Source organism: Equus quagga, chromosome 16, assembly GCF_021613505.1.
Source record: "Equus quagga isolate Etosha38 chromosome 16, UCLA_HA_Equagga_1.0, whole genome shotgun sequence".
In the NCBI taxonomy this organism is placed as follows: domain Eukaryota; kingdom Metazoa; phylum Chordata; class Mammalia; order Perissodactyla; family Equidae; genus Equus; species Equus quagga.
Window position 1 is genome coordinate 64364788 of NC_060282.1, and position 24188 is coordinate 64388975.

Genomic DNA, 24188 nt, shown 5'->3' on the forward strand with positions numbered 1-24188 from the left:
ATAAATGAGAGACTATGAATATATAATAAAGACTTGAATTTTGCACAGGAATATTAGAATTCAAAAGGCTAGAGAAAAAGAATTCATAAAAATTATATTTTATGAAAGGAATTAAATAAGGGTATAACTCCATTATTTAAGGTTATTTCAGTTTTTAGGGGATGTTTTGACCATTACTTTGTAGTTAGTATGTTCTCAGGGCATAATATTTTTATTTTCACCCATTTAAAACAACTAAGGATTTCAATGTGTTACTCTATTGAATTTGAAACTAAATGTCACCTACATCAATAATATATGAAGAGTTTGGTTTCTAGCTTAGCAAGGAGACAGAAAAAGTAGCAGGTTGTTGCTGCTTCATGCACAGAGAGCAACCTTGCTGTCTTTTGCTCCTTTTACGTTTCAGTTTGTGGAGTCAGCCAGCTACTAACCACAGTGACCAACCATTGATCAACTATCTTTTTCTTGTATTCCAATACTGATGTAAATGGGGTTTTTCAAAAATTTAATTTAATTAAGAGATGTTATCTGTCTAAAAGAAAATCTTTTGGAATAGGGCAAAGAAGGTGAAACAGACAATAAACAATTTCCAAACTCTCTATAACAACCCATTCTGAATATTGTTCAATCCACACCATAAAGCAAGTTAGCTACCAGCTTTCACTTAGTAGGAATAGATTACAGTGTGATTAGATTTCTAAATGAAGAGATGATTTGGAAAAATACATAAACCAAAGGAATAGTCAGTTACCACGTCTACTTGGGTGTGAGTTTCTATGCATGAAACTATTTAAGAGATGGAACCTGCCTTCCTTTTTTCATGGGGAAGAGGAGGGTATAGAGGGATGGTCATGGGAGAGGGAAGGATGAATCCTAAGCTATTTTTAGGGGTATTTTCTGGAAAGGGTTGGAGGTAGCCCCCAACTGACCCCATCTCTCTTATTCCACGCCTGGGATAACTGAAGACGGCAACCTTGGGAAAAAAATGTCCCAGTTAAAACATCAAAACGTCCTCCCTCCTCTTTCAGCCCCCAAACCCAGAAGTCCTCTTTCATGTTGATATATGCAAATTGATGATCAAGAGAGGCACTGGCCACCAAGTCCAACCAGATCTAAGGTTAGGCTTAGCTACAAGGACTGTAATAGAAATATGTACCACGTTCTACAGAAACAAGTGGTAGTATTGTTATTTGCTCAGATTTCATCTTCTCTGAAATTCTCCCTAACCTTCCCATCCAAATTAACCACTTGTTTTTTTTATTAGGTACCCATCAAACATTTATCACATACCTAATATGTGCCAGGTACGATGCTAGGCCTCTGGTGGCACAAAGTGGAGTCCTTGGCCTCCAGAAGATTCCTTCTTGTTCATTTCGATCTCTGTACTCAGTACCTGTTTAACCTCTGAACACTAGTTTCATTTTTGGCTTGCAGTTTTGTATCCCATATTAGTCTCCAATTTCCCTAAAGACCTGGTCTTCATTGCAGGCTTTGAATAAATAACTCAATTGTCTGCTGTGGGTGTTATCATCATCTGTTTAGCAGATTATCTTCAGTAACTTGTAAATCTTTTTCCCAGGTTAGTGACAGCAGGACCAAGTAGGAAGGAATCAAAGCTGGTCATAGAGCATGATGCTCACAACTGTGGAAACTGTGCATGTCTGTGCCTTGTTAAAATTGATTTTAGGACTATCTGTTGATTTATGGGAGCCATGACATCTCTCTTGTTTCATGAGATAGATAATGAAGAATGAATACATTTTTTCCCCTCAAATTGAAACCGTTGTTTTGAATGCTGAATGTAGAGAAAAATAGATAAAGCAAAGATAATGATTTGCCATATTTTTATTTCTTCTTGGTTCTTTTGAACAGCTCTCCGCAAACTTTCTTTGTGAAAGTGTCTTGACCCAGATTTATCACTGCTCCTTTTATCCGTACTAATGATGTCTACACAATACATCTGAATCTCTTTGGTTTGAATATCTTAGAATATCATTGTTATTTCCCTGAAATATTAATTCCCAAGTACTTGGAAGCCACATTCAATTTAAAGGAAGAGTGGGTACACTGATTTAAGAGAAATCCACAATGGATTAGCTTGGCTTGGAGGTGTTCAGGGAACCACTACTGGTGTTTACTTGAGAGAGTATATGACACTAAGGAGTCTTGGTTGACTGTGATCAAAATCTAGTTAAAACTTGCTCAAGAGAAAAACAATGTGTGTAAATTTGTGTATGGGGAGGAATTTTATTGGTAATCCAAGGACGAGTTGATTGACAAACTATGAGAGGGGAAGAGTTCCAAGTACATCCAGAAACAACTGGAACCAGGGAGCTGAACTCCACTGGGGCTCTCTCTTCATCTCCCGCTGCTGCTCCTCTTCTGCAAGTCAGTTTCAATCTCTCTCATTTCAGACCAGCCAACAATACCCAAATTTTAGATTTTACAGGTTTTACCATCTGAGAGATTGTCCTATATATATATAAATCCTAGGGAAGGACTCTGATTGGCCTGGCTTGGGCCAAGTACCTATGCCTGGTCTACTCTACTGAGATCAAGTAAGACTGAAGCAGTTCTCAGGAAAAGCGTATGTTGCTATGGGGACCTAAGAACTCCCCAGAAAAACAACAGCTAATAGGCTAAAAGTAAAGTTGTTTACTGCAATGGTCTCTGACCTGAATGCCTCAAAAGGCATTTGATAACTTGGTTTAGATGACCTCTAATTCCATATTTTACAGTCCTAGGATATGAACCATTATACTGATACATTCTTAGTTAGTTACTCTCAGGATCTCACTACTCAGCAAGGTCTTAAAATCTCAGAGAGACAAGCATGATGACTGTGGCCCTACTCCTTGTCCACTAAGCCAAACAGAAATCTCTACTTTCTAAATCCCATTCATATGTGTGGCATTTAATGTGACTTGTGAGAAGCCTGCCAGTTGCCTGTATTATCTGGAACCACTAGGTGAATGTGTGGGGCAGAGCATCAGTATCCTGAGCATGAGTGTGTGGTGGCAGCAAGGGAGAGGGGACAGGAAACAAAGTAGGGAGGGTGTCAGTTACTCAGTCATGTATCACTTAATGATGGGGATATGTTCCAAGAAATGCATTTTTAGGTGATTTTGTTGTTGTGCAGACATCTTACAGTGTACTTAACAAACCTAAATGGTATAGCGTACTATACACCTAGTACTAATCTTATGGAACCACCGTTGTATATGCAGTCCACAGTTGACTGAATCATCATTATGCGGCACATGACTGTAATCAGCTAGGCTGTGGTTCCAAGATAGGGCTGAGCTGCAGGACTGGAACGTAGGGATGAATGACACAGCCCCAAGCCTTGAAATTGCTTACTCCCTGGGGAAATTGTGATGAGTAAGTGAGGAAGGTAAAGTAGAGCAGTAATGAAAATAAGTGCTGCAATTTACTGAGTGGCTGCCAGTCAGTATGGACTTCTGTTAGATTTTGTTTTGTGGCAGGCAAAATCAGGATTCCTTCTCCTCTTATCCTTGTGTGAACCAGCAATTTGGGACCGGGGCCCCTCTGGCCTCCACAGACTCCACTTTCCTGGGAGGCTAATTGAGGAAGGGACAATGCAGCCATGCCACAATAGGAGCTTTTGTCCTCACAGGATGGCACACTCAGGCAGGCCAGTTTTGTCCTTGGTGCCTTCAGGGCTCCACGATTTTTGCCTGGGGTCTGACTTTCTTCAGTACTGGCTTCCCTGCTCCCCTCAAGAAGCTAAAGGCTCACAAAAACATTTTGAAGTTCTTTACATCGTTCTTCATAATTGAACTCCTTCGGACCACAAGCACTTGCTGTTGGGGTCTCAGGGGTCTCTAAGACTGCCCTGACCCACCAGGCAACATCTAGTGGGCTCTGCTCTTGCCCGTGTTGGTTAGGTCATGAGCCTAGTGGGAGCAGAGTTTGGCTCTAACCAAGCCCACCCACCATCTGGACATGCCCATCTGGCTCTGCTGCTGCCACTGTTGTCACCAGGGATTCCTTGTGTTGAACATGAGTGTCTCCACAGCCCTGACACCATCTCCTGAGCCCTGTATATTCATTCATTCACATTCATTCACTCTTATAGCACTTGCTACACAAGGCCCAAAGCCAAGAGATGGACAATGATTTTCAAGGAACTTCTGATTAGAGGAATTTGCAATCTAAGTTTTTATTTATTTACGTCTCTTGTTTTGTTTTTGTGGTAAAATATAACATAAAATTTACTATTTTAACTATTTTTAAGTTTAAAATTCAGTGGCATTAAGTACAATCTCAGTAGTATTTAGCCATCACCACTATCTATTTCTAGAAATTTTTTATCATCCCAAACAGAAACTCTGTGCCTAGTAAGCAATAACTCCTCATTCCCACTCCTTCCTGGCCCTGGTAACCTCTATTCTACTTTCTGTCTCTCTGAATTTGCCTATTCAAGGTACCTCATACAAGAGGAATCGTAAAATTTTTGTCCTTTTGTGACTTGCTTATTTCACTTAAATAATATTTTCAAGGTTCCATCCATATTGTAGCATGTGTCAGAATTCCATTTATTTTTATAGCTGAATAATATTGCGTTGTATGTACATACCACAGTTTGATTCATCTGTTGATGGACATTTGGGTTGCTTCCACCCTTTTGGTTTTTATGAATTATGCTGCTATGAACATTGGTGCCCATTTTTATTTTTTAATATATTAACATTTAATCCTCACAACAGCTCCATGATTTTAGGCACATTTTTGTCTCCCATTTACAGATAGGGAAGGTCACGCAGCTGGTCATGGCAAGGCCAATATTCCAACCCAAAGGGTCTGACTACAGTGCAATCTCCGAATTACACACTGTGCTGCATTTAATAAAAATAGTTACTTTTTTCTTTGAATGTACTGTGTCCTGTGTATATTGTATGCATTATTTCTAAATCCTTAAGATATCCTTATGATATGTGCTTAATTATGCTTATATTACAAGTGAAGACATAAGTCTTGGAAAGGTTAAGTGGTGGATGCAGGAATACACCCAGGTGTCCTTGCTTCTCTACGTGTCCCCCTTAGAGCCAGAACGCAGGAGGCATTGGGATAACTCAACCCTTTTTGGACAGGCCACAGGGAAAGGAGCTAGCTCAGGTGCAGAACTCATGAGCACTGTGGGGACTGTGGTATCCCACAGCTGCAGACAACTTCTACCCTGGCTCCCAGATGAGACCAGGATTTTTTTCTTTGATACTTACAGAAAGTCCTTTTTTGTTTTTTTTTTTTAAATTCTTGTTCTAACAATGACTAGGCCAATAGTCAAAGTAAAAAGGATAATTACTTCCATTGCTGGCTAAATTTGGAAAACATACAAAAAAGGAGCTATGAAAATTTTGGCAAAAAAAAACTACATATGCCTGACCTATAAGGATTGATTCTCAACAATTCTGAATTAGTTGAATATTTAGACAACATTTTGCTTCTATTTAACTATGTGGACAAAGTCATATTCCATTTGCATGGCTGCCTGTGGCCTTTAACATCCTGACTTGAAGCTCTACTTTTGGCTCTGCGAACCCTTTTCTCCCCTCCTTTTGCAGCTGGCACATAACTATATTTCAGATTGTCATGTTACAAAAAGTCAGAAATGAGCTCTCTTCCTCTTTAGCAAGTGGGATCCAGGATGCATAACCTTCATGGCTATTTCCTCCCCTTGGTTTTGCAGCCTGAGAAAATGGCATGTAACATACCTAACGAAAGACAGCGGACTATGTCAACATGTGGAGAAGCTCTATATGAAATTCTTGGTCTGCAGAAGGGAGCATCAAATGAAGAAATTAAGAAAACCTACAGGTACAGAGGGAGCTCAGTGATGACGTTTTCCATACTACCAGTGATAGTTACTTTGTGATTGGCAAGTGCCTCCAATTAAAGGCATAATAAGCTTTCTGCTAAGATCAGGGAATCAGAGTTTTGGAACTCGTGTTCCCTGTTCTACAACATTGGCAAAATAGACAAGATGATACTGATTTATGAAAGAACTCTCTCGTGATGCTGGGCCTTAGGAGAAGGGCGGCCTGTGTTCTAAGCCTGCAGAGTCAGAGAGCGAGAGATCATTGTGAATAACCAGCAGTTGTGATTTAACCCATATGATAGAGCATCACTGAATCTGGTAGAGGGATTTTTTAAAAAAATAAAAGGGGGCTTATCACAATTGCTGTATTGTACACTAAACTTTTGAAGTCTTTAGTTTTAAGCTTTTGTATCTGATCTAGTTCCAAGTTAGCTATTTTCAGGGAAAATTTAAATACCTTTTTCTTTAAAGCTCCAAGGAATTTTTTTAAAAAGGATCAAGTACAAAAATAATTTCTTTATTGTAGAAAATTTAGAAATTACTAAAAATGAGGTCAAGAACATTTATCCATAATTCTACCTGTAGTGATAGTTATCATTGATATTTTTTCCTTTCTTTTTCTGTCTAGATAAAACATTTTAAAATAAAATTAGATGTCTATATTCTCTAACTGTCTTTCTTTTTAACAAGGTCCTATCACGAAAATATCTTGGTGTTGTTAAATATTCTGATTTTTAATGCCTGCAGCATATGGCTATTCTGTAATTTAATTACTTTATGAGCTATTTTTTAATATGTAAGTTCTTTTAATTTTTCCCTTTACTTACTATCCTTGTGCATAAATGATGATGCATATTTATAATTATTTAATTATTTATTGAGGAAGAAATCTGTGCCTTTAGAGGAAAAATGAATCAAAATATAGATGAAAGTTTCAGATTTTAATCAGTCACTTCTTGATTTGGCCTTGAATTCGACTTTTAAAACTTACAGTTTTTTGTGGATTCTTTTGATGTAAGTTTGGAATTTTTAAGTAGGCAAATTTGATAGTCATTTCCTTTATGGCTTTTCTTTTATCTGTCATAGTTAAAAAGCCTCTCCTGATAATATTATAAAAATAGTAATCCATGTCGCCTTCTAGTACATTTATGATTTTGCTTTTATAGCAAATCTTTGATCTATTTGGAGTTATTTTGACATGAGGAATGAAGGTAGGATTCCAGGTTCATTTTTTTCTCAAATCACTAGCCCATCAAAATTTACTGAATTCTCCATTTTTATCTACTGATGGAAAATTCTTTGGCTTCGGACTGGAACCTTCATCATGTAATAAGCTGTGGGACCTAAAATGCCTTCAAGAAGCACGCGTTGAAGAATAAATGACGGTGGTAAAATTGCCATTTGGATCCAAATAGTTCTGGGAAAATGGTAGAGTTTGATCAAAGTCTAGTTTGATCTTCTAGATTATATTTCACTTAAGGTGCTGGTGACAGAACAAGTCATGGCTCTTTCATTCGCCCTAGAGCTATCCAGGAGTGTGCCTGGGAGCTGCCCAGCCCCCCGTGGGTGGATGTCCTTGGCTGAGGGTCACTAAACTCTACTTAAGGCTTCAGGCTAAGACATTGTGCTGGGGGCAGAGGGTGGGAATCAAAGTAATTGCATTCTAAGCTTAATACCCACAAAGATGCTCCCCAAAATGAGGAGGAAAAAGGTGATATCTAAATACCTTGTAAGTTTTAAAACCCACTTTACTTCACAAATGTGACTTTTAATTGCCTTTATTAATTTTGTAAGCTAAAATTTCAGGTCATATCCTAATTAAGGCACTAATTATGCTGAGTTGTTTGCAAGTTTAATAATTACAACATAAAGTCTTTTCATGTAATCAGTGTCTGGCTATTAATTTTGTTTTAATATCATACAAATATTATTTTTTCAGCTGATTAGGGTACTAGTATGCTGCCAAAAGCATCTACTTCTATCTAAATTACACATTTGTATTCTGCAAGTTATTCAAAATGTATGAGCAGGCTTAAAATCCACTGAGAATATAATTCTTATATTCAGGGATCTGGATCAAAGCAGTCACAATATAGTGAAATTAAAAGTCAGTGAAATTTAATAAAATTACCAACTGTTGAATCCATACGCTCCTTGACCTATGTTGTAATCCTTGGTTGTGCTCTTTGAAAACAAGGCTGAATTAGAAGCATCTTTCTTCTTTTGTATTTTATTTTTATTTTTGAATAGGTAATATATTCACCTCATTAAAATGAGAACACACAAACAGGTATACAAAAAAGTCTCCCTCCTACCTCATATCCCCCAGATTCCTTCCCCAGGGAAAGCAATTTCTTGCGTATCCTTCTAGAGAGATCTTATGCCTATATAAATGTATATAGAGACCTTCTGGTCTGGGCAAGATGGTGTAGGCTTGTCCTTCCCTTCTCCTCCCTGCTAAGCATGACTAAAAGCCTTGGAAATAACACAAGAGACAACCAAAAGAGAACCCTGAAAGGTCAAAAGATGAGATGAATTGGTTAGTGACCACAGGACCAAAGAACAACACAGTAGCAGGGCATCTTATGACTCCCCACCCAAAAGAAGGTAATCCAGGCCTGGCCTTTCCCAACACCCTCTCCAGCGATGGAAGGCAGCCAGGTAGCCTATTCTTCCTCCAAATTAAATAAGAGTCCTGCCAACAACTCTAGGCACGCCCAGCAGAAACAGCAAGGGGGCCCAACTGAACATTCCCCTAGCAATAACCGGCCAGAGACTTTCCCACCAGCCTGAGACCCCTCTTCTACCCAGAAACCTCACTTGACAGTGGACGTCAACAAGGGGGATTCTGCCACAACAAAAACTCAGCCCAGGAGGTGCTTTTGTCCCTGCAGCCTGGAGATTCCCTTTGCCCACCTAAAGGCACGAGGCAACCTAGCCTGGGACAGCTCCTTTTACTTTCTCAACTGGTACCAACAAAGCCCAGTGGGGGCCCCAGAGGCAGGAGACAAACAAAGCAGACCAAAATAGCACCATAGAGGACCTGAATATTAGATTGTCATTGGAACCACAGCTCACAAAAGTAGGCTAGGACCTGTATGCTAAATCCACACAGAGTGACTGTTTGTTAAAATAGAAAATGTAAATAGGACTCAGAGTCTCCTAACATAATAGTCAAAATGTCCAGATTAAAATCACTCATTGTACAAAGAACCAAAAAAAATCACAACTTGTATGAGATAGTCATCTGACTCCCACACTGAGATGAACCAGATATTGGATTATCTGATAAGTGTTTTAAAGTAGCCATCATAAAAAAGTTTCAACATGCAATTACAATTTCCCTTGAAACAAGTGAAAAGAATAGAAACTTCAGCAAAGAAATAGAATTTATAAAATAGAACCAAATGAAAATTATATAACTAAAAAATAACAGAAATAATAGAACTAACTGGATGAGCTCAGTAGTAGAGTAGAGATGACAGAGGATAGAATCAGTGAAGTTGAAGAGAGATCAATAGAATTTACCAATTCTGAACAACAGAGAGAAAATAAACAGAGCTTCAGGAACCTGTGAGACCATAACAGAAGATCCAACATTTATAGCATTGGAGTCCTAGAGGGGGAGGAGGGAGAGAGTAAGACTGAAAGAGTATTCAAAGAAATAATGACCGAAAATTCCCCAAATTTGGCAAAACATATAAACTTACAGATCAAGAAGCTGAGTGAATCTCAAAAGGATAAATCTAAAGAAATCAATGCCAAGACATATCATAATTAAACTTCTGAAAACTAAAAACAAAGAAAATGTCCTGAAAGCAGACCAAGAAACAATACATACCTACATGGGAACACCAATTCAAATGACAGCAGATTTCTCATCTGAAACAATAGAGGCCAGAAGAAGTGACACAACGGTTTTCAAGTGCTAAAAGAAAAGAACTGTCAACTGTGAATTCTATATCTGATGAAACTGTACTTCAGGAATTAAGGGGAAATAAAGACATTCTCAGGTGAAAGAAAAATAAAAGAATTCATCACTAGCAGATCTGCTTTTAAAGAATGGCTAAAGGACATTCTTCAAAAAAGGGGAAATGATAGAAAAAGGAATCTTGGGTCATCAGGAAAGAAGAGAGAACAATGAAAAACGCCTAAATTGGGATAAATACAATAGACTATCCTTCTTCTCATGAGTTTTCTAAATTATATATGATGATTGGTATAAAAATTATAACATCATCTAATACTCAAGACAATGATATTTAAAAGTGGCGAAAATAATGGGACCTAAATGAGAGTAAGGTTTCTGCACTTCACTCAAGTGGTAAAACATTGATATCAGTAGATTGTGATGTCATATATATAAACATATATATACCCAACCCTCAAGAAGACTATACAAAGCAATATACTCCAAAAAACTACAAGTAAATCAAGATGGGAATTTTTTAGGATGTTCAAATAACCCCACGAAAAAGACAAGAAAAGAGAAATGGAGGAATGAGAAACAGAAGAAACAAACAGAAAACAAATAATAAATGATAGACTCAAGCCCTTACATAGTAATAATTATATTAAATGTAAGTGGTCTAAGAATATGTGATATTTTTCCTTTCTTGTTATGCAAATGGTAGTGCACTATCACTTCTATCCTGTACTTTTCCTTCTTCTCTTAGCAATATATCTTGGAGATCATTCTAAAGAATGATCAGTTCATAAAGTTTCATTCTTTTCACACTGCTGTGCTGGGTGACATTCCATGACACAGATGTCCCACGATTTAATCAGTTCCCTGTTGATAGATACTTAGGTTGTTTTCCATCAAGGCTGCCTTTCAAAACCAACTTACAGCTCAGAGAGGGAAACCCCATGGTCCCAGAAAGGTAGACAGAGATGGGAAAAGGGAAACTATCTTTGTTCCTATCCACTTTCCAACTTTTGCTATGTCCCAATTCCAAATTCCTGGAGAAGGATCTAATGGATCCAGACAGATTAGATGCTCACCCAAGTCTAGCTGGCTCTGATTAGAGATCTGGAATCACAAACCTCCACTACCATTTAGCGAGGACTGTAGGATCCAACTCTACAGGAAGGAAAAGGGACGACGTTCTCTAAGAGGGGATATAAAGTTGGGAAGGAAGTTATTAGCATCTCTACTTCTTTATTCCTTTAGAGAATTATCATAAATAGTAGTCTCACAGACCTATCCCAGTCTCTTCCTATGTCTATTTATAAATCTTTTTCATAGAATCTTTCTGTGAATAAAGCCTCTTTTTCCCTACATCATTCTTTTTCCTACATTAGTACAGCCATACTTCATTAGTTAGCTGATAAAGTGGAGTCCCCAGCTACCTCAAAGGACAGCTGGGTGGAATGACAAGGGGAAGGCTTCTACTGTGTCAATCTGTCATGTACTGAAGCTCTTGCCTCATTGAGATTTTGTAAAGAGAAATGAGATCATTTTTTCAAAGTACGTGGAGCCCCTTATGGAAAAGCACAATGAAAATACCAGGTACTATTGTGAATAGACAGATATCCTCACCATCCTTAGAAGTCTAAAATTATCCTGCCATTTGGTGGTACTATTTAAAAACCATTTATCTAGCATAAGGTGAGCTTTTGCTCCATGTCAACAGTGCCATATCATAGAGTGAGACTTGTGGTATGAATCTCATCCAGGGCCTTCATGATCGAATAAATCTGCCTTTGGCATTACAGAGCATGATCATCCCAAGGAGCTTAAGTCTAAGCCTCATTTAATCTAATTTTCTCATTGTTGGGTCATGTCACTTAATCCTCCCAGTGTTTGCATAAGATAAGCAAATATTTTTCCCTATTCTCCCAATGCCTAAAAGTCTTTACTCCTCCTGTTCATGCTGTCTGAAGGAGACTCATCTGAGTCAATCTTTTAAAGTTCAGATACATTTGGAATGGCTAAAAGGTTACCTATATTTCACATATTTGTGTAACTTTAAACTGGCATACTTTCCCCTTACCTAACTTAAGTAGACTCTTTGAGCCAACAGGAATTTTGAGTTAGGAAGCTGGTGAAGGAGGACAGGAGAAAGACACCAGTGAATGGTGGGACAATTGGGAGATGATAGGCTGTTGAAATGAGAGGTTCGGAGATTCTTCTCTATATAACCCCCAACATCAGGCTTTGGCCCCTTTTAAATGACTCAAGAACTTAGGTTCCCTGCAAAGTCTCTACCACTCATGTCCTTCTAAGGGTCTCCCCTGGGAAAGTCTCCCAGGACCCAGGAGCCAGTTCACTCCCATGTGGCAGCGTTGCTCCACCAAACCAAGTTTCCACCGTGCTGTTGTTATCTGCTTGTCCCTCGACTCAGTGGGCATGTCCACAGTCACTGCTAGGCACAACTCAGCGTGTTAGGCTCTGCTCCGGCAGCCCCACTGGTTCTCAGCTGGGTACAGCTGCTCTGCTGCTCTCTGTACCATCCTGTCAGGCCTGGGCAGGCATAGCAGGTGCTCCTTGCTAACTACTTGATGCCCAAGTCTTCTGATTACTCCTCCAGGCCAAGAAGTCGCCTTTGCAATTTATCTTGAGACTTGAGGGAGTCACCAATGCCTGCTGGGCTGTGCCACTGTGAGGCTGGATGTAGGGAATGGCTCCCTCCTTTTTGTGAAACCCTCTGTTAGAGCCCCCAGCGAGTGTCAAGGCTTGGTAGAAAAGCTTCTTCCATCATTTCTTGCAGATCTCTTTTTCTTTTAGACCCAGCCACACGCTCAGAGGTGAACCAGAGACTAGCAGTAATGATGCTACATTTAGAATCTCCATCCTCTCTAGCAGATAAGCTTTGCTCCCAGATCAAGCTCATCATGCCTGGCTCTTTCTTCCCTAAGAAGCATTCTTTTCCAGAAGACTCTGCTGTTCCCATCCCACCCCCAGGTAGGCTTCTGTCAGGCTGCCCCACCAGTTTGTCATGTTTACCCAGCTGCGGCTATGCCAGCAGGGTATACTGCTTCAATTCCTCTCTGGAGGGCTCTTCAGCCCTCTGGGGGACTTCTGAGAGGCTGCAGCCACCAGGCTTTCAAGCATGCCCGAATATGCTCAAACTCCCAGCCCTGAATGGTAGGCTGAGATGGCTCAGAGATGCATCTTATCATAGCCCTACAACAAGGCTACCTGTTCTCCTCGTAACTTGACTGAGGTAAACATAGTTTGCCATTTTACTGGTGCTCAGCACGCACTTGGGTGTATGATTAGATTCTTCTCTTCTTGATATTGGCTGGGACATAAAAACCCTTCACTCCAAAATCAGATTGTTGATCTATACCTCATACCGCTACCTAATTATGGCAGAAGCCAGGAAGGCTGCTCAGAGCACTAGGCAACCACTAGTATGAGTAGAGTCTTTCACAGTCTTACCGGCTTTATGGCAGCAAGTCTTGTTAATTATTCAACGAGTATTTACTAAGCACCTACTATGTGTTGGGCACTGTTTTAGGCAGTGAGAAAATAGCCGTGAAGAAAAGACAGAAAATCCCTGCACTTCTGAAGGCTATATCCTGGGTTGGGGGAGGGGGAAGCTTAACGATAAATAAATGAGTAAAACAGACAGTCCATCAGATATTAAGTGCTGTGGAGAAAAGCAACGGAGGTAGGAGGATAGGGAGTGCAAGGAGTGGTGCTGGAAGTTGTTCTCTTTGAGGGTTCCACACAGATTTTAACACTAAAATCCCTTGGTTGCAGTAAATTCTAAGTATAAAGTGGCAGTTAAGAGTGTAGGGTCCAGCCCAGTGGTGTAGTGGTTAAGTTCACATGCTTCGCTTGGGCAGCCTGGGGTTCACCGGTTTGGATCCAGGGCGCAGACCAACACATCACTCATCAGGCTATGCTGTGGCAGGTGTCCCACATACAAAATAGAAGAAGATTGGTACAGATGTTAGCTCAGGGCCAGTCTTCCTCACCAAAAAAAAAAAAAAAAAAAAAAAACAACGCATTCAGGGTATAGAGTCAGAAAGACCTGTATTCAAACCCCTTCTCTAAGCCTCATTTTCTTCATAAGTAAAATGCAGATGATGATACTGACCTCAGAGGGTTGCTGAGGATTAAATGAGATGATACATGTGAAGTGTTCAGCCAAGGTCTGGCACATGGGTACTGGGTGCCACAAAGGATACAACAGGAGTCAGAGAAATAGCCCTATAGGGCAGAATTCTTCAAATTTTGCTGGGGCATGGGCACGAGGAGACTCTCCAAGAAATGTGTACGTGTATATGTGCATGTTTGTGTGAGAGTGACTGTGTATGCTTGTGTATATGTGTATGTGTGAGAGTGAGTGAGTATGGGAGTATTTAGATTCTGTGACATTTAAATTCTTCTGAATGCATTTAAAATACAGTTATAACTGTTTTAACATACCAATGTTTGTAATATGCTGAAAATTACACCTTTGCATCTGTTTACTCTTAACATAAAAAAATTTTAGATACCAAGTTAAGAATGTGGAGCGGACAACTTCTTAAAATTACTTTAAGTGATATATAAGCCAAAAATTAGGATCTAATTGAGAGAGAGAGAAGAAACTCAAACATCATACGCAAAATGATTACAAGGTGCCATTTAGGTGAGCTGGGGAGAGAGGGCTGTGGGGGGCCTTCTTTGAGGGCCTCTATATGCTCCATGGCCACCTTGTGCTGTCCCATGAGAGCACAAAGTCCTCATAGGTTGTAATCCCTCTTTCCTTTTCTGCCCCTCCCACTGCATCAATTCCCTGAGGGCAGGCACTGCACTTCCAGCCCTAGCACCATGCTAATATTTACCAGACACAAGAATGAATTGGTCGGCAAATACATTTTGGCCGTGGGTTTTCTCTTTGATTACATTCTCACCATTTCTCAAATGTTTGGTCACTTAGCTGAAGGTGGAATCATTTACTAACCAGTGGATAGAGAGGGGTCCATGAGCAAGGAAAGACCATAGTTTCAGTTTGGGACACAGTGTATTTTGTATGGTTGTGGGACCTTCAAGTGAGAAGTAGTTAGGGGATAAGAAAGGGAAAACTCTGTAGAAAATAGAGCCAATTATGCAATTTGGAGAATGTGAGTCTTGAGTATTCAAAATCTCATATGTAACTTAAATGTTAGCATTTATTTACACTGATGTGTACATTTTTGAAATTAGATAGAAACAAGGTTTAGATGCCTGAAAGGAGGCTAACTGGTTTCTCTGGTGTTATTGGTGCAGGAGCCTAACAAAATGCCGGCCTACTGGATGAGAAATCAGATAAAGATCTAGCTCTTTCTTAGCTCTTCAGAGAACCACAAAATCAGAGTGAACTAGTTTTGTACATCAGCACCTGGGTCTTTGTGCCTCATTTGTTGTTAGTGCCATCAAGTCCATTCCAACTCCTAGCGACCCTGTGTACAACAGAGCCGAACCCTGCCCGATCCTCTTGCACCATCCTCTCACCTTACACCTCTCACCTACACTTTACAGTGCTCTGCTGCTATTCATATGGTTTTCGTGGCCAGTTGTTGAGGAAGTAGGTGGCCATGTCCTTCTTCCTAGCCTGTTTTAGTCTGGAAGCTCCACTGAAATCTGTCTCCCATGGGTGACCCTGCTGGTGGCACAGCAGCATTACAGCAACACACAGCCACCACAGTATGAAAAACAACAGACAGGTGATGTGGTTCCTTGACTGGGAAATGAACCCGGGCTGCAGTGGTGAGAGTGCTGAATCTTAACCACTAGACCACCAGGGCTGGCTCTATGCCTCACGGATGAGCTTAATTTCTCCTTGTTGAGAAGAGACTGAATATCCTGGTTCACGAGGCAGAGGGACTCAATTGATTTTTCTATTTCATTCAAGTTTGCATGGAACTTTCTGGAAATCATCTTCCATCTGAAGAGGTGAGTTGCCTCAGTGTAGACCAAAGTGAGGCAAATGCTGTTTTCACAAGGAGCAGGAAAGAGTGTCATTTCCATAGTGATCTGTGGCAACCCCAATCTGTGGTGCTTTTACCCATCTTTATTAGCAATTACAGGTCATAACAGAAGCTGCTTATGAATAAAGTGTAAATGTCAGGGGAATGCATAGCTAATAGAAGAATTGTAAATATTTACAAGGCAAAGTGATGATTCAAGCTCACAAGATAAATTGAAATTAATCTCTATCAAGCACTAATTTGCTTCCTGAATTCTAAAACCTTCCACTAAAAAGAAGAGTATATGAGGCTATGTCATGGTTATCTACCAGGTTAGAGACATAACTTCCCTTCTCCCATGCAAATCTGCCACTTGATCCTCTTAGTTTTTCATGCAGATTCAACTTCATTCTTCCCTGGACACTAGAATCATTACGATCAATGATTTTTTTTCACTCACTCATTCACTCAATACCTATTTAGTATTGGATACTTATTTATATTATACTGTGAGAGGTGAATATATATTTTTTTTCTATATATGTGTAACTACATCTATATCTAAACACACAGTTTGTACCATTTAAAGAGCTTACCTTATAAAGAGTTAGATTTACTAAGGTTTAAAAGATACATACTGGAAGGCAAGCAAAATGTGGGAGACTGTGGTGGGAGTGGAATAGACTAACTTGAACATAAGATTCATATTAATCATTTAAATGAAAGCAAATACTTCATTCTATCATTCATTCTTGTCCCAGGCATTATGCTAGATTCTGGGGATACAATTACAAGGAAACCATGGTCACTGATCTCATGTAACTTGAGGTGTAGTGGAGAAGACAGATATTAATCAAATGATGACCAAAATGAGTATATAATTACTGATGAGATAAAGCTCTCTGGAGGAAAAATTATGGTTCCATGAGAGTATATAACAAAGACAACTGATGTGGACTAGGGATTAGAGAAATCTTCCCCAAGAAAATGAATGCAGTCTTAATTTTAGTACAGTTTACACTAATTAATATTGAGGGTAATCAAAGAAAGGCCAGAAGCACAAGTCCAAAAGCCACAATAAGTCATTAAGAACAAGAATAAAAATAACCAACATATATGGAATGCTTACTATGTGCCAGGCACTATGCTCAGTGATCTGTATTCATTACTCTATTTAATTCTCACATCTCTGTACTGTAGGTGTTATTATCATCTTTGTTTTACACTTGAGGAAACTGAGGCTTTGAAAGGTAGATTAAGCAGCTGTCCAAAGTCACACAGCAGTAACTAGTGGGGTTAATACTGGCACTTCAGTTGCCGTACTCCAGAGCTCACTGCTCTTAACCGTTAAATCTCTAATTTTAGAACAGCTACCATGAATCTAAAGGATTCAAAGGCCAGAATCTGAGTGAGGGGACATACTGAAGGATGGAGTAAAGGTCAATGTCTGAGAAGGAGGCTGTAGATGAAATTTAGGGTTCTTAGGCAAGTTGGGATTTAAAGACAGAAGTAGGGAGAGGCATCCAAAATGAGCACAGAGACTAAAGTTTCAAACGGTGTGGGGAAATGGGTCCACTATCAGCACACCAGGGGATGACTGCACATCCCAGCTAATGTGATGTCTGTCCTTGTCCTGGGTAGAAGTAGCTTTTGGTATTTGCTAGTAAGATTCTATACATCTGACGGCTAAAAGAGTAAGATCTACAAAGCAGTCCTTATAGGTCCTAACATAATATAATGTACTTCTTTCTGGCAATACTGTTAATTAAGTTCAACTGCTTCCCAAGTCATCTGTTGATAAAATAAAATCATGGCATCATTTAACATATGTTACCTGCCACATATCCTGCACCTATAGCTATGCTCGATGGACTAGGTGCTTAATAAATAATTGGTGAATAAATGCATGCATAAAAGCACTAACGAATAAAGCAGTGAGAAAGGGCAATGCTTGTTTTCCTAGGTGCTTTAGTGATGGGCAAGTCAAATAATGTAATACAGTAATTGAAAGAAATTATGTAAATATAAATTTAAAAGCAAGAGTATGAAGGTACAACACTGTTTGATCTCATTGAAAATTGTTACATCTATTAGGTACCAAAATGTTCCTTAAGTCTGCTCTATGTCTGTCAGTATTCTCGAAAGAAAAACATAAATAATTTAAATATACTCTCAAAGGGATATGTTTTCTATAAACTTTAACACATTTTACTGAAATTGGTGTAGATATTAAAAGTATTGATAGGTGACGATGTCAGTGAAAATGGAGGAGTAAGGAACTCTAAAAGTCTGCTTCTCCATAAAAGCAACTAAAAATCTGAAAACAACTGTCAGAATCAACCTTTTCAGAATCTGAGACTAGCCAAAATCTTGTGGCAATTGGAGTGCAGTTATTTTTTTAAATTAAACCTTGTTGAGAACAATGAACTTCATGGCATTTTAAGTTGCCCTAGTCCTACCCTACTCCTCAGCTCAGTGGTAACCGTGAAAACAACTGCCTGCATTCCCAGTATCAGTACCATTACTGGTACCAGAGGGAGCAGAAAAGGCCTCATTTGCAAATAATGGTCATTGGTTCATCTCTCTGACGGCTCCTTGGAAGATCTGCTCCAAGGGCTTTCTGTATCTCACCTAAATCAAAATTTGTCCAGTGCTAAAGCTTCTGTGAAAGGAATGGGGGGGCATTTGTTGAAAACATTTCTTGGCAAATTTTTTAGTCATTGCTGCTTGAGGTAATGGATAACAGTTGGGGCAACAGTAGACTCACTAAAAACACTTGGGAGGAAAGGCTGGGGAATAAGATGCGTTGGGGAAGAAGGACTTTGAAAAGCTTTGACATATTCTTGGAAATCTAGAAGCTATTCACATGCCCAGGGCTGTGTGCATGCTCAGAAAAGACCTGAGAAAGCTGTAAGCTGTCACTTCAGGCTGACCTTGAAGACCTGTACAAGCAGGAAGTGAAGGCTAAAGCAGAATTGTAAACTGCCTGGCTGGGGGTTGAAGGTGTGCCCTAACACACACAGAACCCATCGCAAAGACTGGGAGATTTTGGTTTCCAGATATGTAAGAAAATCTCTGTCTAATCCTTAACTGATCTTTAAGCTAATGGAACAGAGACTTTGGGGCCACACATGATTATGAATACAGAATTTACAAAATTAGGTCCAAAAAGTTACTAAACACAATAATTACAACAAGCAACAACCAAAGACCATGGGAAAGGGGAGAATTTGTAGAGTTGCCAAATTATAATATTCAAAATGTCCAGTTAAAAAAATTAAGCATGCAAAGAAAAAATAAAGTAAGGCCTGTATAGAGGGGGAAAAAGCGATAAAAACTGTTCCTTAAGAAGCTCCAAATTTGGACATATTAGACAAAGACTAAATAAGCTAAATACGTTCAGAGCCTGAAGGAAACTATATCTAAAGAACTAAAAGAAAAGATGTAAATGATGTTTCACCAAATGCAGTATATGAATTAAAAAATAGAAATTATATAAAGAACCAAAATAGAGATTCTGGAGATCAAAAGTACAATAACTGAAATGAAAATTTCACTAGAAGGGCTCAATAGGAGATTTGAGCAGGCAGAAGAAAGAATCAGTAAAATTAAAAATAAGTCAATTGAGATTATACAGAATGAGTTACAAAGAGATTAAAAAATGAAGAAAAATGAACAGAGTCTAAAGAAGCCTGCTTATACCATCGTGCACATCAACATATACATAATAGGTGTCCCATAGGAGAAGGGAAAGAGAGAGAAAAGGGCAGAAAGAATATTTGAAGAAATAACGGCTGAAACTTCCCAAATTTGATGACAAATATTAATCTACACATCCAAGAAGTTCCATGAACTCCAAGTAGGATAAATTCAAGCAAATCCTCAGAGACACATATATTCTGTTCAAAGCCAAAGAATATATTGAAAACAGCAAGAAAGAATATATCACATATAAGGGATCCTCAATAAGATTACAGCTGATTTCTCATTAGAAATCATGAGGCTAATGTTGAGGCAACATCCCACATGCCACAAGTAGAAGGACCCACAACTAAAAATATACAACTATGTGCTGGGGGGATTTGGGGAGAAAAAAAAAGAAAGAAGAAGAAGAAAAAGAAAAAAAAGAAAGACATACAGAAAAATGGAATAGAATTAAGAGTCCAGAAATTAACTCATACATCTATGGTCAAGTGATTCTCAACAAAGCAGCCAAGACCATCCAAGGAGAGAACGAAAAGTCTTTTCGACAAATGGTGCTAGGACAAGTGGATATCCACATGCAAAAGAATGAATTTGGACCCCTACCTCACCCCATATACAAAATTTACTCAAAATGGATTAAAGACCTAAATGTGAGAATTAAAACTATAGAACTCAAAAGGAAACATAGGTGTAAGTCTTCATGACCTTGTATTAAGCAATCATTTCTTAAATGTGACAGAAAAACACAAGCAACAAAAGAAAAAATACATAAATTGAACTTCATCAAAATTAAAAACTTTTGTGCAACAAAGGACACTATCAGGAAAGTAAAAAGACAACTTACAGAATGGAAGAAAATATTTCCAAATCAGACATCTGTTAAGTGTTTAGTACCCAGAATATATAAAGAATACTTATAACTCAACAATAAAAAGACAAACGACCCAATTGAAAATGGGCAGAGTTTGAATAGACATTTTTCTAAAGAAGATATACAAGTGGCCAATTATCACTTGAAAAAAATCAACATTAGTCATCAGGAAAATGTACATCAAAACCACAATAAGATACAACTTCACTTTTAGTAGGTTGACTACCATAAAAAAATTGTTGGGAAGGATATGGAGAAATTGGACCTCTCCTACATTTCTAGTGGGAATGTAAAATGCTGCATCCACAGTGAAAATGTCTAGTGGTTTCTTAGAAAGTTAAAGATAGAGTTACATGTGACCCAACAATTCTTCACCTAGGTATATTCTCAAGAGAATTGAAAACATATGTTCACACAAACCTGTCATGAGTATTCATATCAGCATTATTCATAATAGCTAAAAAGTGGAAACAACTCAAATGTCAATAAACTGATGAATGGATAAACAAAATATGGTACATTCATATAATGGAATATTATTCAGCTGCAAAAAGAAATAAAGTACTCTTACTCGTTATGACATGGATGAACCTTGGAAACATGCTAAATAGAAGAAGCCAGACACAGAAGACCACATACTGTATGATTCCATTCATATGAACTGTCCATAGAGTAAATCCATAGAGACAGAAAGTAGATTTCCAGTTGCCAGGGAATGGAGATATGTGGGAATTAGGAAGCACAGAGCTTTTATTTTTAGGGTAATGAAAATAATCTGGAATTAAGTTGTGATGTTTCAGGGCTGGGCCCGAGGCTGAGTGGTTAAGTTTGCACACTCTGCTTCAGAAACCCAGGGTTTCACCAGTTTGGATCCTGGGCACAGACCTAGCACCGCTCATCAAGCAATGTTGAGGCAGCATCCCACATAACAGAACCAGAAGGACTTACAACTAGAATATACAACTATGTACTAGGATTGGGGGGAGGGGAGCTTTGGGGAGAAGAAGAAAAAAGAAAAAAATTGTGATGTTTGCAGAACACTGTGAATATACTAAAAACCCCTGAATTGTATACTTTAAAATGGTCAAAATAGATAAAATTCATGTAATATAAATAATTTTTTACATATATATTTTATCTCAATTTAAAAAAAACTATTGAAAATTTGTTAGATGCATGTTTGTTTCGGATCATGGTCTTAAAACAAATTGAGCAGACTTCCTAGATTAGAATATTCACACAATTTAAAAAGCCATTCATATAAAAATGCTGCTCAATGACCATCATTTACCTTATTATTCCTGAGTAGGGCATACAGTTCAAAGAATTGTAGACTGTCAGCTAGAGTCAGTGTTATCATTCTGTAGCAGGGGAAACTATAAGATGTCCAAGACTAGACCTAAATAGATACTCCTATTACTCTTTTTGGGGTGGGGAAAAGATGGAAGCTCATTGGAGATTTTGCTAGTTCAGTTCAGACAAGTCTAGAATCTAGGGAATGTGAAAGCTCCCCTTGAGCAAAAGACACGATTTCTTTCCTCTTCAGGATCTCTCAAAAGGGAACTGAGGATGTAGATAGAAACATCATGATGTGAGGTTTTTCTAGTCCATTTATCTATTCATTCATTCGAAATATTTCATGAGTATTGACTTTGTGGCAGCCTTATGCTAAGCTTGGGGCTGCAATAAGGAATAAAATATGTCTTCATTTAGGAAGGTATAAAACAGATAATACAGTACAATCCAGATACAAAGATAGAAGAAAACACCATGAGAGAAGACACAAGGTTCAGGGTAAGTTCTCCCATAGAACTTTATGTTTTAAGATGACTATTTGATCATGAGTAAAGATGAATAGCTGGGCAAAAAACCCAAACTGTGGAAGTTAGGGAAAGAATGTAAGGTTAGCAAGGATAGGCATGCCAGACAGAGGGGATAGACCAAGCAAAGATAGGGAGCAAAAGCCATGGGATGTGTTTGAAAAACTACCAGTAATCATCAGGGAAATGCAAATCAAAACTACACTAAGATATCACCTTACACCTGTAAGAATGGCAAAAATAGCCAAAACAAAAAGTGACAAATGTTGGAGAGGTTGTGGAGAAAAAGGAACCCTCATACACTGTTGGTGGGAATGCAAACTGGTGCAGCCACTATGGAAAAGTTTGGAGATTTTTCAAAAAATTAAAAATAGAAATACCATATGACCCAGCCATCCCACTACTGGGTATGTATCCAAAGAACTTGAAATCAGCAATTCCAAAAGTCCCATGCACCCCTATGTTCATTGCAGCATTATTTACAATAGCCAAGACGTGGAAGGAACCTAAGTGCCCATCAACTGATGATTGGATAAAGAAGGTATGGTATATATATACAATGGAATACTACTCAGCCATAAAAAAGGATAAAATCGTCCCATTCACAACAACATGGATGGTCCTTGAGGATATTATGTTAAGTGAAATAAGTCAGATAGAGAAAGATGAACTCTGTATGACTCCACTCATAGGTGGAAGTTAAACATGTAGACAAAGAGAACTAATTGGTGGTTACCAGGGGAAAGGGGAGGTGGGGGGTGGGCACAAAGGGTGAAGTGGTGCACCTACAACATGACTGACAATAATGTACAACTGAAACGTCACAAGGTTGTGAAGTAACCTAATCTTAATAAAAAGTAAAAAAAAATCTACCAATAATGTGGTCATGCCAGAGCATAATATGCAAGCTGTGAGTGAAGGACATGAGACAAAAGGTAGCCAGGGGTATGATTGCGGGAGTTTTGTAACCATGTTGAGAAGCCTAGACTTTTGTAGGGAAGTGGATCAATGTGTTTCAGATTTGAGTAACATGTCATTGGACCCTACAGAAGAGAAAACAAGTCTCATGAACTCTCAATATTAGGTTTTCTTTATGTTACAAACATAAATCTGAAGATAAATCTTGAATGCAAACATAAAACTAACCAAATTCAATGAAATAATAAAAATCATATGATCATCTCAATAGATGCAGAAAAAGCATTTGACAAAATTCAATAGCCATTTATGATAAAATCTCTCAACAAAGTGAGGATAGAGGGAATGTACCTGAACATAATAAAGACCAAATATGAGAAGCCAACAGCTGATATCATACTCAACAGTGAAAAGCTGAAAACTTTTCCTCTAAAATCAGGAACAAGATAAGGATGAGCACCCCTGCCACTTTTTTCAACACAGTATTGGAAGTCCTAGCCAGAGAAATTAGGCAAGAAAAAGAAATAAAAGGCATCTAAATTGGAAAGGAAGAAATAAAATCATCACTATTTGCAGATGACATGATTTTATATATAGAAAACCCTAAAGACTCCACCAAAAGAACTGTTAGAACTAATAAATTCAGTAAAGATGCAGGATAGAAAATGAATAATGAAAAAGCTGTTTTCTAAACACTATACATTTCTATACATTAACAATGAACTATCAGAAAGAGAAATTAGGAAAACAATCCCATTTACAGTTGCATCAAAAAGGATAAAATATCTAGGAATAAATCTAACTAAGGAGGTGAATGATCTGTACACTGAAAACTATAAGACGTTGGTGAAAGAAATTGAAGAAGATGAAAATAAAGGGAAAGATATTCCATGCTCATGGATTGGAAAAATTAATATTGTAAAAATGTCCATATTGCCCAAAGCAATCTATATGTTCAATGTAATCTCTATCAAGACTCCAATAGCATTTTTCACAGAAATAGAACAAAGAATCCTAAAATTTTGACGAAACCACAGAAGTTCCAAAAAGCCAAAGCAATCCTGAGAGAGAAGAACATAGTTGAAGGCTTCACGCTCCCTGACTTCAAACCCTATTATCAAAACAATACTCGGGCCGGCTCTGTGGC

At 38.5% G+C, this 24188-nt stretch overlaps 1 protein-coding gene across 1 annotated transcript in view; it reads left to right on the forward strand.

Annotated features, from left to right (window-relative positions):
• Window positions 1–5719: 5719 nt before the first annotated feature.
• Window positions 5720–24188, forward strand: part of DNAJC5B (DnaJ heat shock protein family (Hsp40) member C5 beta) — a 55445-nt gene continuing 36976 nt past the window's right edge. Inside the window, exon 1 of the mRNA XM_046641680.1 lies at window positions 5720–5838. Coding sequence (XP_046497636.1) covers window positions 5720–5838 — 119 coding nt within the window. The remainder of the gene's footprint in view (window positions 5839–24188) is intronic.